At 36.9% G+C, this 18,338-nt stretch overlaps 1 protein-coding gene across 1 annotated transcript in view; it reads right to left on the minus strand.

The window, feature by feature from the left end:
- Nucleotides 1-18,338, minus strand: part of RPS6KC1 (ribosomal protein S6 kinase C1) — a 209,600-nt gene that overhangs the window by 149,721 nt on the left and 41,541 nt on the right. Inside the window, 3 exon segments of the mRNA XM_079107120.1 lie at nucleotides 7,402-7,421; nucleotides 7,423-7,493; nucleotides 16,085-16,200. Of these exon segments, the coding sequence (XP_078963246.1) occupies nucleotides 7,402-7,421; nucleotides 7,423-7,493; nucleotides 16,085-16,200 (207 nt within the window).

Genomic DNA, 18,338 nt, shown 5'->3' on the forward strand with positions numbered 1-18,338 from the left:
CCCCCGCTGAAGGAGTGAACGCGGACAACTGGGAGCGCCATACAGGAGGCAGCTCGGCACAGCGCTGGGACTCGGAGCAACCACTGGGGCTCAGGCGGCTGCCCAGGGGAGGAGTGGCGAGGAGAGCTGTGTGGACTCGAAACACCGGGGCCTGCCCTGAGGAGGAGGAGGAGGAGCGTGACCACTTGGATTCGGAGTGACTGCACCAGAGCTACAGGCGGTTGCCAGAGGAGAAGCCGCGCGGCGAGCAGTTTGGACTCAGAACGACTGCTTCTGAACACCGGCGCCTGCCCTAGGGACGACGAGGAGGAGGAGCGTGGCCACTTGGATTCGGAGTGACTACACCAGAGCTGCAGGCGGTTGCCAGAGGAGGGGCTGTGTGGCGAGCTGTTTGGACTCAGACCACTTCTGAACCCCGGGGCCTGCCCGGAGGAGAAGGAGGAGGAGAAGGAGGAGCGCGGCGGGTCCTTTGGACTCGCAGTGACTGCATTAGTGCTCCAGGCGGCTGCTCACAGGAGAAGGCGAGTGGTGAGTTGTTTGGACTTAAAGCGACCGCTCCTGAACACAGGGGGGCTGCCTGGAGAAGAAGCGTGGTGGGTCGCTTGGTCTTGAGTGGCCGCACCACAGATTCGGGTGGTTGCCCAGAGGACCCGTGCAGCAGGTCACGTGGATTCAGAGCCACTCAGAGTGACCGCTCCTGAACACCCGGGGGGTTATCTGGAGAAGGAGGAGGAACGGGGAGGGTCACTTCGACTCGGAGTGATTGATTGCCCAGGGCTACGGGTGGTTGGTGGGATGTGGAGGCACGCAGTGAGTTTCTTGGACTCCTAGTGACCGCACCGGAATACTGGGCGGTTGTCTGGAGGAAGAGGCGTGTGGCGGGTCTCTGGGACTCAGAACGATTGTACGGGGCCCCAGGTGGCTGCTCAGAGGAGGGGCCGCATAGCCAGGCGATTGGGTGCAGAGCAGGGTCCCAGGATCTAGGAGGCTTCTTGGTGGAAGAGCCGCACAGAGACAGGCTTAGGGCGGAGCGAAGGTTCCAGGACTGCGGACAGATTCTCTGAGGAGGGGCAGCCTAAGGAGATTCATCTGCGAAGGGTGAGGCTCCCAGGCCCAGGAGGTAGGGCCGGGCCCCTGGGAACTTTGCAGAGGAAGGCAGCCCAGCCCAGGCGGTAGCTGTAAGTTGAGGGGAACCTCTAGGAGGGAACTGACCAGCGAGACCTCCCCACCGGGTGAGTCTTCCCTGCCGGGTGAGGTTTCCCCACAAAGACGGTAAAACCAGAGACTCAGGCCCAAACAGGCCTTGCCTCAGCCCGCAGCCTAGGTCCCCTTTGGATGACCATTGGTCAACAAGTGGAGGCACCTCTGCCCACTAGCAGGGAATATACCCCACCTGAAGGCCACCACTCCTAGAGAGGCAGCTGCCTTGTGTTGCACCGCATTATCAACTTCCTCCAAGACTTCAGCCTACTGAAGGCTAAGGGGGGGATATATATAGAAATCTTCAGGGACATTGTAAGTCAATAGAGGAAATCTGCAATATCTCAGCAGTCCACTGAAACCTGAACAATATGAGAAAACAAAGAAAGAAAATGCTGCAAACAAATCTAGATGTTACATCAATAAAACCCAATGACAGCATGGCAGAAGAAATGACAGAAAAAGAGTTCAGAATGTACATAATTAAAATGATCAGAGAAGCAAACGATGAGATGAAAGAGCAAATGCATGCACTGAATGATGAGATGAAAGAGCAAATGCAAGCATTGAATGATCGCACCAATCGACAGTTAAAAGAGCAAATACAGGAAGCAAAAGATCATTTCAATAAAGAGTTAGAGATATTGAAAAAAAAACCAAACAGAAATCCTTGACATGAAGGAAACAATAAACCAAATTAAGAACTCCATAGAAAGCATATCCAATAGGATAGAACACCTAGAAGACAGAACCTCAGACATTGAAGACAAAATATTTAACCTTGAAAACAAAGTTGAACAAACAGAGAAGATGGTAAGAAATCATGAACAGAATCTACAAGAACTATGGGATATCATGAAAAGGCCAAATTTAAGAATTATTGGGATTGAGGAAGGCCTAGAGAAACAAGCCAAAGGAATGAACAATTTATTCAATGAAATAATATCAGAAAATTTCCCAAATCTGAAGAATGAAATGGAAAATCAAGTTCAAGAGGCTTACAGGACTCCAAATACACAAAATTACAACAGACCCACACCAAGGCACATTATAATGAAAATACCTAACATACAAAATAAAGACAGAATTTTAAAGGCTGTGAGAGAAAAGAACCAAATTACATTCAGGGGGAAACCAATAAGGATATCAGCACATTTTTCAATCCAGACCCTAAAAGCTAGAAGGGCCTGGAACAACATTTTTCAAGCCCTGAAAGAAAATGGATGCCAACCAAGAATCTTATAACCAGCAAAACTTACCTTCAAATTTGACGATGAAATAAAATCCTTCCATGATAAACAAAAGCTAAAAGAATTTACAAAAAGAAAGCCAGCATTACAGAACATTCTCAACAAAATATTCCATGAGGAAGAGATGAAAAACAAAGAAGCAAATCAGCAAAGGGAGGAATTATCCTAAAGGAATTGTCAAATAAAGGAGGAAACAAGTTGTGTCAAACAAATAAATAAATAAAATTTAAAAAATGAACCAAATGACCGGGAAACCAAATCATATCTCAATAATAACCCTGAATGTTAATGGCCTGAATTCATCAATCAAAAGACATAGACTGGCAGATTGGATCAAAAAGAAAGATCCAACAATATGTTGCCTGCAAGAGACTCACCTCATAGAAAAAGATACCCATAGACTAAAGGTGAAAGGATGGGGAAAAACATACCATGCACATGGACTCAGCAAAAAAGCTGGAGTATCCATCCTCATTTCCGATAATGTGGACTTCAAGTCAAAGTTAGTAAGAAGGGATAAAGAAGGTCATTTCATACTGCTTAAGGGAAGCATAAATCAGCAAGATATAACAATCATAAACATCTATGCCCCAAACAGTGGCTCATGTCAAACAAATCCTTCTCAATTTCAAAAACCAAATAGACCATAACACAATAATACTAGGTGATTTTAACACGCCTCTCTCACCACTGGACAGATCTTCCAGACAAAAATTGAACAAAGAAACCATAGATCTCAATAACACAATCAATAATTTAGACTTAATGGACATTTATAGAATATATCATCCAACCAAGAGCGAATACACTTTCTTCTCAGCAGCACATGGATCCTTCTCTAAAATAGACCATATATTATGCCACAAAGCTAATGGTAGCAAATACAAGAAGATAGAGACACTACCTTGTATTCTATCAGATTATAATGGATTGAAGTTAGAAATAAATGAAAGAGTAAAACACAGAAACTATTCCAACATCTGGAGATTAAACAATATGCTATTATATGATGAATGGATAACAGAAGATATTAGGAAGGAAATTAAAAAATTCTTAGAGGTAAATGAGAACAAAGAAACATCATATCAAAATCTCTGGGACACTATGAAAGCAGTACTTAGAGGGAAATTTATCTCATGGAGCGCATTTAATAGAAGAAATAAAACTCAACAAATAAACGACCTAACACTACAGCTCAAAGCCCTAGAAAAAGAAGAACAGAACAGCACCAAAAGTAGTAGAAGACAGGAAATAGTTAAACTCAGAGCTGAAATCAATGAAATTGAAACAAAAGAAACAATACAAAAAATTGACAGAATAAATAGTTGGTTCTTCAAAAAAATAAACAAAATTGATAAACCTTTAGCCACACTAACAAAGAGAAGACGAGAGAAAACACAAATCACTAAAATTCGGAATGAACAAGGAAATATCACAACAGACAGGATTGAAATACAAAACATAATTAGAAGCTATTTTGAAAATCTATACTCCAACAAAATAGAAAATTTCGAAGACATCAACAGGTTTCTAGAGACATATGAATTGCCTAAACTGAACGAGGAGGACATACACAATTTAAATAGACCAATTTCAAGTACTGAAATAGAAGAAGTCATCAAAAGCCTACCAACAAAGAAAATTCCGGGACCAGATGGGTTCTCAGCCGAGTTCTACAAAACCTTTAAAGAAGAGCTCATTCCAATACTTCTCAAAGTATTCCATAAAATAGAAGAGGAGGGAACCCTCCCAAACTCATTCTATGAAGCCAATATCACACTGATACCTAAACCAGACAGAGACTCATCAAGGAAAGAAAATTTCAGACCAATATCCTTAATGAACATCGACACAAAAATTCTCAACAAAATTTTAGCAAATCGCATACAAAAATATATTAAAAAGATAGTGCACCATGATCAAGTGGGCTTCATCCCAGGTATGCAAGGTTGGTTCAACATCAGGAAATCAATAAACGTAATTCACCATATTAATAGACTTAAAGTCAAGAATCACATGATTATTTCAATAGATGCAGAAAAAGCATTTGATAAAATACAGCACCCCTTCATGCTCAAAGCACTAGAAAAAATAGGGATAGTGGGAACATTCCTTAACATTGTATAGGCCATTTATGCTTGTAAAGGCCATTTATGCTAAGCCCATGGCTAATATCATTCTAAATGGTGAAAAACTGAAAGCATTCCCCCTAAAAACTGGAACAAGGCAGGGATGCCCTCTTTCACCACTTCTATTCAACATCATTCTTGAGACTCTGGCCACAGCAATTAGACAAACCAAAGAAATTAAAGGGATACGAATTGGAAAAGAAGAACTCAAACTATCCCTGTTCACTGATGACATGATTATATATTTAGAGGGACCTGGAAATTCCACCAGAAAACTCTTAGAACTCATAAGTGAATTCAGTAAAGTAGCAGGTTACAAGATCAATGCTCATAAATCCAACGCATTTTTATACATAAGTGATGAATCTTCAGAAAGAGAAATTAGGAAAACTACCCCATTCACAATAGCCTGAAAAAAAATAAAATACTTGGGAATCAATCTCACAAAAGAGGTGAAAGACCTCTACAATGAGAACTACAGAACACTAAAGAAAGAAATTAAAGAACACCTTAGAAGATGGAAAGATCTTCCATGTTCTTGGATAGGAAGAATTAATATTGTCAAAATGGCCATACTACCTAAAGTGCTATACAAATTCAATGCAATTCCAATTAAAATCCCAATGACGTACCTTACAGAAATAGAGCAAGCAATTTATGAAATTCATCTGGAAGAATAAGAAACCCAGAATAGCTAAAGCAATCCTTAGCAGGAAGAGTGAAACAGGGGGTATTGCAATACCAGATCTTCAACTCTACTACAAAGCAATAGTAACAAAAACGGCATGGTATTGGTACCAAATAGAAAGGTAGATCAATGGTACAGAATAGAGGACACGGACACAAACCCAAATAAATACAATTTTCTCATACTAGACAAAGGTGCCAAAAATATGAAATGGAGAAAAGATAGCCTCTTCAACAAATGGTGCTGGGAGAATTGGAAATCCATATGCAACAGAATGAAACTAAACCCATATCTCTCACCATGTACGAAACTAAACTCAAAATGGATTAAGGACCTCGGAATCAGACCAGAGACCCTGCAGATTATAGAAGAAAAAGTAGGTCTAAATCTTCACCTTGTTGGTCTAGGATCAGACTTCCTTAACAGGACTCCCATAGCACAAGAAATAAAAGCTAGAATCAACCACTGGGATAGATTCAAACTAAAAAGCTTTCTCTCAGCAAAGGAAACTATCAGCAATGCGAAGAAAGAGCCTACAGAATGGGAGAATATCTTTGCCAATCATACTTCAGATAGAGCACTAATCTCCAGAATCTATAAAGAACTCAAAAAACTCTACTCCAAGAATTCAAATAATCCAGTCGACAAATGGGCTAAGGAAATGAATAGACACTTCACAGAAGAAGATCTACAAGCAATCAACAAACATATGGAAAAATGTTCAACATCTCTAGTAATAAGAGAAATGCAAATCAAACCACCCTAAGGTTCCATCTCACCCCAATTAGAATGGCGATTATCAAGAATACGAGCAACAACAGGTGTTGGAGAGGATGTGGGGAGAAAGGTACACTCATACATTGCTGGTGGGGCTGCAAATTAGTGCAGCCACTCTGGAAAGCAGTGTGGAGATTCCTTAGAAAACTTGGAATGGACCCTCCATTTGACCCAGCTATCCCACTCCTTGGCCTATACCCAAAGGACTTAAAATCAGCATACTACAGACATACAGCCACATCAATGTTCATAGCTGCTCAATTCACAATAGCCAGACTGTGGAACCAACCTAGATGCCCTTCAATTGATGAGTGGATAAAGAAACTGTGGTATATATATATACAATGGAATATACTCAGCCATAAAGAATGATAAATTATGGCATTTGCAGGCAAATGGATGAAATTGGAAATATCATGCTAAGTGAGATAAGCCAATCTCAAAAAGCCAAAGGACGAATGATATCGCTAATAAGTGGAGGATGACACATAATGGGGGGGAGGGAAGGGTTAGTGTTAGGGTTAGAGTTAGGGTTAGGGAGGGGGGCAAGTATGGAGGAAGGAAGTACTGTATAGAGGGTAAAGAGGGGTGGGAGGGGTGGGGGGAAGGGAAAAAATAACAGAATGAATCAAACAACATTACTCTATGTAAATTTATGATTACACAAATGGTATGCCTTTATGCCATGTACAAGCAGAGAAACAACATGTATCCCATTTGTTTACCATAAAAAAAAAAAAAACTAGTTACAGAAATCCAAAAGCTAAAAGGTATGTATTAAAATCTTCATATATACTGAAGTATGGCTTAATAAAGGTATCAAACAAAGATTAAACATCCTTGACTTAAAGTGATTAAAAGTACAAAATTTGCTTTGGTTTAGACATATGTTATTAGAAAATATATCAAACAGATTGAAACTACCTTAGTCTTATTATTTTCAAATGAGTAAGTTTTAGAGCCAGTCTTGAAACTGTCTAAAAGTCAGATACTGCTAATCAAACTTCAGTAAGGCATTCTTAGATCACAAATTATACTGTCTACTATATAAGAATGCTAAATACTAAACTACACAATACACCATTTAATCAAATTTAAGATGCCATTAACTGGAGAATGAATCACTACTTTATAAATCACTAAGGGAAAAAAAAGCTTCCAATTAAATACAAGATATTATCAACCCAAGATGAAGGCACCCAATATCAGAGATAATATAATCTGGAAAAAAAATTCTTACAATCAGTATAATCCCCTCAAATTCCTAAATACATCTATTTTTAAGTATGTAGATATGATTTATAGTCTTTCTCAAGAAAAACTTTTTAATGCAAAAAAAAAATTTAAAGTCTCTTACCTTCTGTACTACACTCAGGAAGATATCAATGAGGAGTCTGAATGAGCTTCAGCAGGACCAATTAATTCAGAGCCATCAGTAATTATTCCACCCTAAAAAGATCAGAGTAATTGTTTCCTTGTCATTAAGAACATTTAAATATGGTAACATATATTAGTTATCTCAACCAAGAGTGTATAAGGATTACAGGAGCTATTAATCTATTAAATTAGTTTACAATTACATTCCAAAAATCAGTAAATATATCAATATTGGTTCATCAACTGTATAAATGTACCACACCAATGCAAGATGTTAATAACAGAGGAAACCGGGGTGTGAAGTAGGGAAGAAAGAACATATAGGAAAACTCTATTATCTGCATAATTTTTCTTTAAAACTGAACTACTCTAAAAATCATATATTATTTAAAAATCTATAGAAATATTACACCATTTTATTACACCATGAAAATGCACAAGAAGAAAAACTCACCAGCTTGAGAATATTGTTCTTTAAGGACTGGTAATTTTAAGTAGTGATAAATGATGGAACTCATCAGGAAGTCACTGAATTTTGTCAAATTATAAACTACAACATATCATGCAATGCCTCAGGTGATCTGAGAAGCCATTTATGTTTGAGACTCACTCATATACAACTTAGATAAAAGTAAAGAAACTTAAGATATTTCTAGTGAATTGAGAGTTTTTAAGAGAGATTTAAAAAAAAAACATGATTGATTTCTTGTTGTGACCATCATTTTAATCAAATATCTAGATTTGCAAATTCAAACCTCAAAAGATATCTTCTCTTCCGTGACATGCAACCAGAGAATGCTGTGATCAGACCTGCAGTGGTGGTATAACTCTGTGTCTGGCCTTATGGACCAAATGCTCTAATCACAGACAAAAGGACTTACGATCCTGAAGAAATTTTAAATAACTAAAACAATAACCTGCTCTGCTTCCTGAGGGTGTGAGCTGCTTCCCTCTGCCACACCTCTACTAACATATTCTGCCTCACCTCCAGCCCCAAGGAATGGAGCCAGTGTTCTGTGGACTAAGACCTCTGAAACCAATCAAGAATGGAGAGGAAACCAATTATTTTGGTGCTAAAGTCTTCAGTGAATCAAGAGGAAATACAGTACAACACAGAATAATACCATATATAATGTACTATGATACAGTGTAACAGCAGTGAAGGAGAGAAGAGGAGGGTGGTTTTAACAGCATAAGGTGACCTTTCCAAAGAGAAGTATGACTATCGTCAGTCACAAAACCTGTAGTGAGAAAAATACCCCAAGAATATTGGACCTGCAGTTATTTCACTTAATGATTAGTTTTCTGCTAACTGAATATAGTCAGTTGTACCTCAGCATTGACTGCATATTTGAATCACCTAGTGGAGTGCTAAAAAGATGCCTAAGTCAAATCGTACCACTGGAGACTAACTGAATCTGTCAGAGGTAGAGCTAAGGAGGGTGATTTTAATCTATAGGTAGGAAGAACAATACTTTCTACCTCATTGTGGAATGCAGGGCTACATTTCCTCCTCCTGATATTTTGTGGCCCCATGGTTGGAAATATTACCTGAGAACCTTATCTATATTGGTTTAGAGATCAGTTAGGACTTATTACATGTGGTCCCCCCCATCTGGGTTGCTTCTCACGTTTGATCTCTACACCACTTTCTGGAAATTCTCTATCTCCACAGGTTTGAAAAATGCGTCATTGACCTATCTCCAAAGTGACACATGCTTGCAATTTTCTGTTTCATATATATATTTAATGCACACATAACAGACTTAATGAAAATCTATATGACACCTGTATTCCTCTTTGAATCTCCTAGAACTCCTGATATAGTATTTTACACTTAAAGTGCTATTAAATATTGCTGAATGAAGAAATGTATACATGAGTCTAATAAGTTGCATTTTCCTGTGTTACAAATAGTTGGCTTTTTTTAAATGAAATTTTATGTATTATTAAACAGCTTCAAGATCTGACCAAATAATAAATAAATAAAACAATACCCCTTCTGCTCCTTAACAGCCTTCTTCTGCCTCCCACCAATAAGTTCTATGCCCCAAACACTACGACCAAGATAGCAAATCTCAAGAGAAATATAAACCTCATTTCCTCTTTAGCGCAGCACAAAAAAAACTCTACCTAGTTAGAAAAATTTCACCTGGCAACAAAATATATATTCCTTTTAACTGCACATAGAATATTCTCAAGGACATAGCATATGTTAGTGAATAAACCAAGTCTCCATAAATTTGAAGACGTGAAATCACACAAAGTATGTTCTCTAATCACAAGTAAACAAAATTAGAAACCAACAATAGTGAATCTTCAGAAAATCCACAAATGTTTGGAAATTAAAGAATACATTTCCAAATGACCATGGGCCAAGAGAGGAAAATAAAAAGCACATAAGGATATACAAGCTGAATAAAAATAAAAACAAAAAGATAAAAATTTATAGGTTGAGGCTCAAGCAGTGCTCAGGGAAATTCACAGCTACAGCGATGATTTAGACAAGAATGGTCTCAAATCATAACTTAAGTTTCCACTTTAAGGAATTAGAAAAACAGCAAAATAACTCCAAACCAAGTAAAAGGAAATAATGAGGGTTTAGAACAAAAATTAATAACATGAAATAGGAAATTAAAAAATGGAGAAAAATCTAAAGTTGTTCCTCTGAAAAGATCAACAAAAATAGCAAATTTTTAGCTAAGATGACCCAGAAAAAAACAGACAAGATACAAAACTACCAAAATGATAACGAAAGAGGAGACATCACTAACATCTGTAGAAATCAGAAGCACTGCTCTTTTTTGTGTGCGAGCCAGTGATCAGCTGCTTCAAGATGAAGCTCCATTATCACCTTCCCAGCCACTGGCCACCAGAAACACATTAACAAGGATGATTAGCTCAACAACTTCGCACTTTTTATAAGGAAAATAAGCCACAGACATTGGTGCTGACACTCTGGGATAAGAATGGAAGGGTTATGGGGTCTGTCTCAGTAGAGGGAATGACAAACAAGAAACCCATGAAGCAAGGTGTCTTCATCCACGGCCATGTCCATCTCTGCTCCTGAGTAGGAGGCATTTCTGCTATCGACTACAGAGAACTGGAGAAAGCAAGCATAAATCTGAGCATTGTGGATGTCCATGTAATCATTCTTCAACTTGGTTACTGATACTACCCGAGACTGATACTACAATGCCTCATGAACCAAGGCACAAAAGAAGGAGAAGAATCCACAAACTTTATGATCTCTCTAGAAAAGACGTCTGCCAATAGTTTGTAAGAAAGTCCTTTAATAAAGAAGGTAAGACATCCAAGATTCAGTGTTTTATTCCTCCTCGTGTCCCAGGACAAACACTAGTGCATTGCTCTGAAAAACTGGTCCACTAAAGAAAACACAAAGCTACACAATATGCTAAGCTTTTAGCCCAGAAAATGAAGAAGGCCGAAGAAAATGCTAGCAAGACTGCCAAGAGACACAGGTTGTCCTCTCTGAGAGCTCCTACTTAAATCTAGTTCAGTCAAAAATTAGGTTTTTAAGAGCATAAAGAAGACTGGACTTTAAAAATTAAAAATATTATAAGAGAATTCTTTGAACAACTTTATACCAACAAATTACACAACTTTGGTTAAAATTCCTAGAAAGACATGTTACCAAAGCTGACACAAAAAGAAGGAAAAAATCAGAACAAAGACTAAGTAAACAGCCAGAGGTAGTGGTGCACACTTGTAATCCCAGACGCTGGGCAGGCTGAAAGAGGAGGATAGCGAGTTCAAAGCCAGCTTCAGCAAAAGGAAGGCACTAAGCAACTCAGAGAGACCCTGTCTCTAAATAAAATACAAAATGGGTAGGGATATGGCTCAGTGGTCAAGTGCCCCAGAGTTCAATTTCCAGTACCAAAAAAAGAATAAGTAAATAAACTGAATTCAAATAAAAATCTTCCCACAACAACTCTACTCTTTACAGGCCCATGAAATGAAATGTTTACAGTCCATATAAAACAATACACCAATATTCATAACAGCACTATTCATAAATAGCCAAAATGTAAACAATCCAAATGTGTTAACTGGTAAACAAAAAGTGGCGTATCCATATCCATATGAAGGAATATTAGACAGTCATAAAAAGGAATGGAGTACTAATACATGCTACAACACAGATGAATCTTTAAAGCATCATACTAAGTGAATTCCATTCACTACTGGATTCCAAGATTAAAATGCTGTAATAAAAGTAACACAAGAAGCACCAGACTTATACCTTAATTACAAACTGCTCCTGAGAGAAATTAAAAACATCTGAATAAATGGAGAGTCATTTCATATTCACAGATTAGAATACTGTCAAATGACAATTCTCCCCAAATTGAACTAGAGTTAATATAATTCCAAACTAAATTCTATGAGAATTTTTTTGTTCATATGAATAAGCTGATGCCAAACTTTTTCATGGAAATTCAAAAGACTCAAAATTGCTATAACAATTTGGACAAAAAGTGGGCAAACTTACACTATCTGACTTCAAAATTTAAAAAGCTACAGTAGTCAAAGCAGTATGGTACTGGTATAAGAACAAATTAATAGGACACATTACAGTCCTAAAAATAAGCCATCACATTTAGAGTCAATTTACTTTCAGCAAAAGAGTCAACACAATTAATGGAGAAATGAGTCTTTTCAACAAATAGTGCCAAGACTATTAGACTGGGGGTGGGAGGTGCAGTGCAGGTACCAGGGATTGAACTCAGGGGCACTCAACCACTGAGCCACATCCCCCAGCCTATTTTATATTTTATTTAGAGACAGGGTCTCATTGAGTTGCTTAGCACCTCACTTTTGCTGAGACTGGCTTTGAACTCAAGATCCTCTGCCTCAGCCTCCAAAGCCACTGGGATTACAGGCATGCACCAACATCTGGAAAGACTATTAGATTTCATGTGCCAAAAAAATGAATTTAGACTGTTGTTTTACAGCACACATAAAAATTAACTGAAAACAGATCACAGAACTAAATGTAAGACTAAACTATCTAGGGAGAAAATCTTCATGGCCTCGGGTAATTCAAAAGCTCTAGAAATGCCAAAAAATAGCATAATCCATGAAAAAGGGAAAACCTGACAAATTATACTTTATCAAAAACAGAAAGTTTTTATTCTTCAAATAGAGCCATCAGCAAAATGAAAAGATAGAGCTACAGATTGAGATAAAATATCTACAAATCCCATATCTGGTAGGAGTAATAAAACCCTACTATTCTAAGGATCATATCCTATATCTAACAGAAGACTTATTCAGAATATATTCAGAACTCTTACAACTCAATAAGACAAACCAATCAATCAAAAAGCGGGCATATTTTTAACTGACACTTCACCAAAGAAGATATATGAATAACAGGAAACATTAAACATCATTAAGCCATCAGGAAAGCAAAATTAATTCAATGAGATACAACTATCCTCTTGCTAGAATGGTTACAATTGTAAAAACCAGACAATACAAAGTATTGGTGAGGTTATGGGAGAAATGGGACATTCACACATTGTTGGAGAACATAAAATGGTAACTTACTTCAGGAAACAGTTTGGCTGTTTCTTTAACACACAGACTTATGGTTAAGATTCAGTAATTCCACTACTCAGAACCTACCCAAGTAAAATGAAAACACATATCCACACAAAGATATATACCTACCTATTTACAGCAGCCTAAGTCATAATAGCCAAAAGCTAGAAAAAACTCAAATGTCCATCAACTTGTCAAGAGACAAACAAGATGTGGTATAATCTATATACAGAAATACATCCTTTACCCACAATTTTGCTTTGTGTCCACAGTCAACTGCAGATTAAAAATATTTTATGAAAAATTCTAGAAATAAACAATTCATAAGTTTAAACAATTTTTACTATAGGATATTGTTATAATTTTGTATTTTACTATTATTGTTGCTAATCATTTATTAACTAACTCATAAATTGAACTTTATAGGTATAAATAGGAAAAAACACAGCTTACATAGAGTTTGGTACTCCCACAGTTCCAGCATCCATAAAGCATCTTGGAACTAATAAGAGGAAAACTACTATAACAAAATACTATCAGCAATAGACAGGAATGAAATAGTGTGATACAAGATATAACGTGGAGGAAGCCAAAACATTACACTAAGTGGAAGAAACTAGAACAAAAGACTACTTATCATATGATTCAATAGATTTGAAATGTTGAAAAAAAAAGGCAAATCTATAGACAAACAGGAGGATGAGCAGGGCTGGGAATGAGAAAGGGGATCACTAGCAAGAAAGTATGGGGTCATCCTAAACAAGTGGCTATATGGTCACTTGTGTGATATTATCAGTGTTCCTACAGACACAAAAAAATGTTATTGAGGCATATTCTGCATACTGGCTACCCAAAAACCTCCCCTCCCCACCCATCTTCACCCATGATCAGAATCCGAAATCAGAATCACCTTCCCAGACTCCTCCAAAGTAAGGGTAGTCACGTGACCGGCTTTGATCAATGAGATGTAAGAACTATCTCTAGACAGTCTTTCTCGGAAAGATTCAAAAAACTGGCATGTTTCTTTTGATCCTTTGCCTTTCATACTCATACTCAGAAATCTAGATACTTGATAACATTACTGAGCTCTGTACCTGCCTGCAACTACCTTCCTCACTCAGACTCTTGGATGAGACAAATACATTTAATGTGTAAGCTAATTTGGCAAGCTTTTTTTTTCTTTGCTTGTAGCTAAATAACCTTAAAGAACATATATTCTCTATTTTGAAAGCTAAAAACCACTGTTGGATAAGAAAAAGTCAAGCCCTGGGTCCCTCTAGTCATGGGCCCAAGGTGGGATTTCTTGAGGGGTTCATATTTGAAAAAGTTCAGGAAGCTGAAACAAAATAAAACACTAATGGAACAGGTCTGGTCCATTTGTCTCTCCAAAAAAAAAAACAACTGGTATATCCTACTCCTGCCCTACACACTGCTTAAAATAGTTAAGAGATATTTTCCAAAATTCGCTTGACTCCTCTTAAACTGTCCACTTTTTCATGATCCCTGAAAACGAGTGTCTCATTTCACAAAGTGTAAAAATTTCTTCTTCCAGAAGCAATTATAATCAGGTATTCCCAAATCTAAAAGAAATGGAACAGAAAACTTTTAAACTGCTTAGAATCTGTAATTTGACTTCCATTAATCCCCAAACTGATATTTTAAACCCTATGGCACGTATTACTTCGTATGACTACCTTTCACAACCTCTGTAAAGAAAAATTCTTCTTGCTTAATACTGAAAATGCCTTTTTATAAGTACTGACTTTCTTGTCAGATAGAAAAAAACTGTAACAGAGCATAGCAAAGAGTTAAATACTGTATCAATTTCACTTCACCTTTTATCCCAAAGATCTGCACTGGGGCATTAGCAGATACCAAATTTATGATCTCAGTCTAGTTTGCAGAGTAATGAAGAAGAAAGAACAGATCAATCAAAAAGAATTATGGTCAATATAAACTTTCTTTCTTCTTTCTTTTTGAGGTACTGGTGATTGAACCCAAGGGCACTCTACCACTGAGCCACATCCCCAGTTCTTTTTATTTTTTATTTTGAGAGAGTCTCACTAAGTTGCTCAGGCTGGCCTCAAATTGTGATCCTCCTGCCTCTGCAAGTTGCTGGGATTACAGGTGTGCAGCACTACACCTAGTCATTACAAAGTTTTCTATTACTATTTTTATTACTCTAAGTCATAAGTCTGCAACATCTTTCAAAAGATCATCTTTCTTCAGTAAACTAAATTAGGTCATAAAAAAATAAATTCCCTGTGTAGATTCACAAGCTCCAGGAAAATTAAATACCCCACTACTCAAATATAATGATGGTCATGTATTCTAAGAAACTTAATTTCTACAAATTGAGTATATTTTCAGTTAATAAAAAACAGTAATGACACAATCACCTAGCTTTTTTCTAGAAGGCTAATTAACTAAATGCAATAGGAAAATTATGGTGGTAAGAACAGTGAAACCAAATGAAAACCTGCAGAGGTTCAGTTGAAAATATATTAGAAAATTATTATTAAAAATGATAAAGAGGACTGGGGAGATAGCTCAATTGGTAGAGTGCTTGTCTCGCAAGCACAAGGCCCTGGGTTCAATCTTCAGTACTGCAAAAAAAAAAAAAAAAAACTCAAAACATTAATATTCAATGATCTCAGATAATATAATGTACAATGGCCTACCTCTCTGAAACTGTGCAATGACTATTTTGTTATATCTTTACAGAAATCAATATAATTACAACAAATATAATACGGACTTGTAGGATTTTATATTCCAAAGAGAAGTCTGCCTCTGAAAGATACCTCAAAAAGAAAAGAATTTCAAGATACCAAATTTTTAATGTATTCCAATTGTGGTTAGAAAATCCCTAAGCCCTTTGTGTCAATTTTTTAAGATCTTTCAATCAAAAATTGTATAACTCCCATGCTAAAAGTAGAAGATATGCCATAGGTATGGTTATTCAGCAATTAACTTCTACTTTTTTTAGTGAATAATGAAATTCAAAAGTAAATGAATTTTCTACTTGAATTTACTACAAATTAGGAAACAAAAATATTTAATATGACATAAAATATTCCAGAAGACTATCAAACCTTAAAAAAATCCTCAAGCTGTTTACTGTTGTAAAGAGCTGGAATATTGGCAGAGAACTGTAGCAGGTCTTCGGCACACTGTCTTCTCTCTTCAATAACAGTTTCATCAAATCGCCCTAGAATTAAATAAGAATCGACACTTACAGAAAGAACAATCAAATGCTGCTTTCATGACAGTTCGTGTCCAGAGATTAGAAAGCAGCAGCTGGTCTACCACTGCCTATTTCCTTATTATGAAAACTTCTGAAGTCACGCCTAGCCTCTACAGTTAAAATCAGCAAGAAAAGAATGTTTCTGATAAAACAGGAAGTAGAGGTATCAACTGATAAAGGTGTGCTCACAATCTAGAACATGTCAATGTAAGAATTTTATTATTCAAGAAGCTGGTAATTCGAAAAGAGAATTTTAAAGAACTCAAATGATTTTCCATAGAAATTTAATACTATAATTACTCATAATTTTCCTTTTTCTACTCTTTTTAATTTATAAAGGGGCTGAAGAGAGAAAATTATGAGAACAACATCTGTATTATCAATGGGGTCAAAAACCTCAGCTTGAAGCAAAAAGCTTTATGTTCAAGTCCATGTGTGATGTCGTCTGCATCCATGACAGCACACTTAGGAGAAAAAAAGAACACCTGGCGCCAGCAAGTTCCGCTTTACAAGGTGACGAAAAGGTGGTTTTCACGGAATGTTTTAATGAAATATACAATTTGAATGATGATAAGACATTTTCAAATATGATCATTTTGTATGACTCTTAGATTAGACAACTGCTTGGCATTTGTCACATGCCCTGTTTCTTACTGATTGCAATATAGGTTTAAAAAAATACAAAATCAAAAGAGTAACATCATGATATACTTAAAACATTTTAAGAGATTTTGCAGAGTAGTAACAGAAAACTACGGTACAAAGATTTCCTAGCTATATAAACCAAGGCAAGAATTTGAAACTGAACCATTAAAAATCCCTCTACTCAATGTATTTAGTGCTTATAGTAAAGTGTCTATTCCATGATAACTAAAAAAGAGTACTGATGTTAGACCTGGGCTCAAATACAAGCTCCATCATTCACTATCTGTAAATCCTAAGGTTGATTATTTTCTCATGTAAACAGAGAAAACGAACAATGTACTTAAGCTTCCAGTTCCACGCCAGGGACATGGTAAGCACTTAGAAGATTATAATAGTGTCTTTGAATCTTTAAAAGCCATTGTACTAACTGGCATACAGAGCATACAAGCAACTTGTGAGTGGATAAACAGAAAAGTGTTCTTGAAAAAAAAAAAAAAAAAAACCTCTTACAGTAGAATATTCTAATAGGAAATCTTAACAGTGGGTTCATTAAAAAAAAAACCAAGGCCACAGTTTATAAATGGATTTCAAAGACAACAATCCTAGTAAAATCCATGCATGTATACATAGGTACAATTTTATAGCAAAGGGGGGTATACTGTTGTTTAGTGTCCTCTAAGAGTTCAGGGCCCAGTTAAGGTTAGCAGGCAAGTAGCAGTCAATTAGAGGACTCCTAACATCTAGTGTTCTACTTTATTTACTATGAAACAGGCTACCAGTTGCTATCTAAATATTCACTTTCTTCATTAGCAAAATAATCCTCAATTTTTAATTAGATACATGAAGCACAGAAGAAAACACTCATTGTCATATTGCCTTACAGTTAGGAGTGGACATGGACTATGTATGTTCTGGCCAAAAGAACATAAACAAAAGTTATATTGCAGCTTTCCAGAAATCTCTTTAAAAAGAAAGCTGATATATACCCTCTCCCAGATTTTATTCATCGTTCCTTCCTCCTTCCAGGAAATATTGTGAAATGAAAGGCTAAAACAAAACAATAGGGCACTGGGCATGGTGGTACATGCCTGTAATCCCAGCACTCAGGAGGCTGAGGCAAGAGACTCACCAGCCTGAAAAACTTAGTGAGACCCTTTCTCAAAATAAAATAAAAAGGGCTGAGGATGTAGCTCAGTGTAGAGTGACCCTGAGGTTCAATCCTTAGTACAAAAAAAAAAAAGACAACAGAGCAAGAAAACAGGAGGTGGGATTCCTGATCACTGAGGATCAGCCATGATGAAGCTATCTCCAAATCTTTGACCATGAGAAAAAATTAGCTCCTATCTCATTGTTTACAGTTTGCCACAAGTAATCAAACTTAATACACTCCATTATGCTAAATCTATTTTTCTATTAGTTCTCAGTTCATATGCAACAGTTAGGTTAAATTCAGTTCT

This window comes from Sciurus vulgaris (genome assembly GCF_902686455.1).
Source record: "Sciurus vulgaris genome assembly, chromosome: 12".
Lineage (NCBI taxonomy): Eukaryota > Metazoa > Chordata > Mammalia > Rodentia > Sciuridae > Sciurus > Sciurus vulgaris.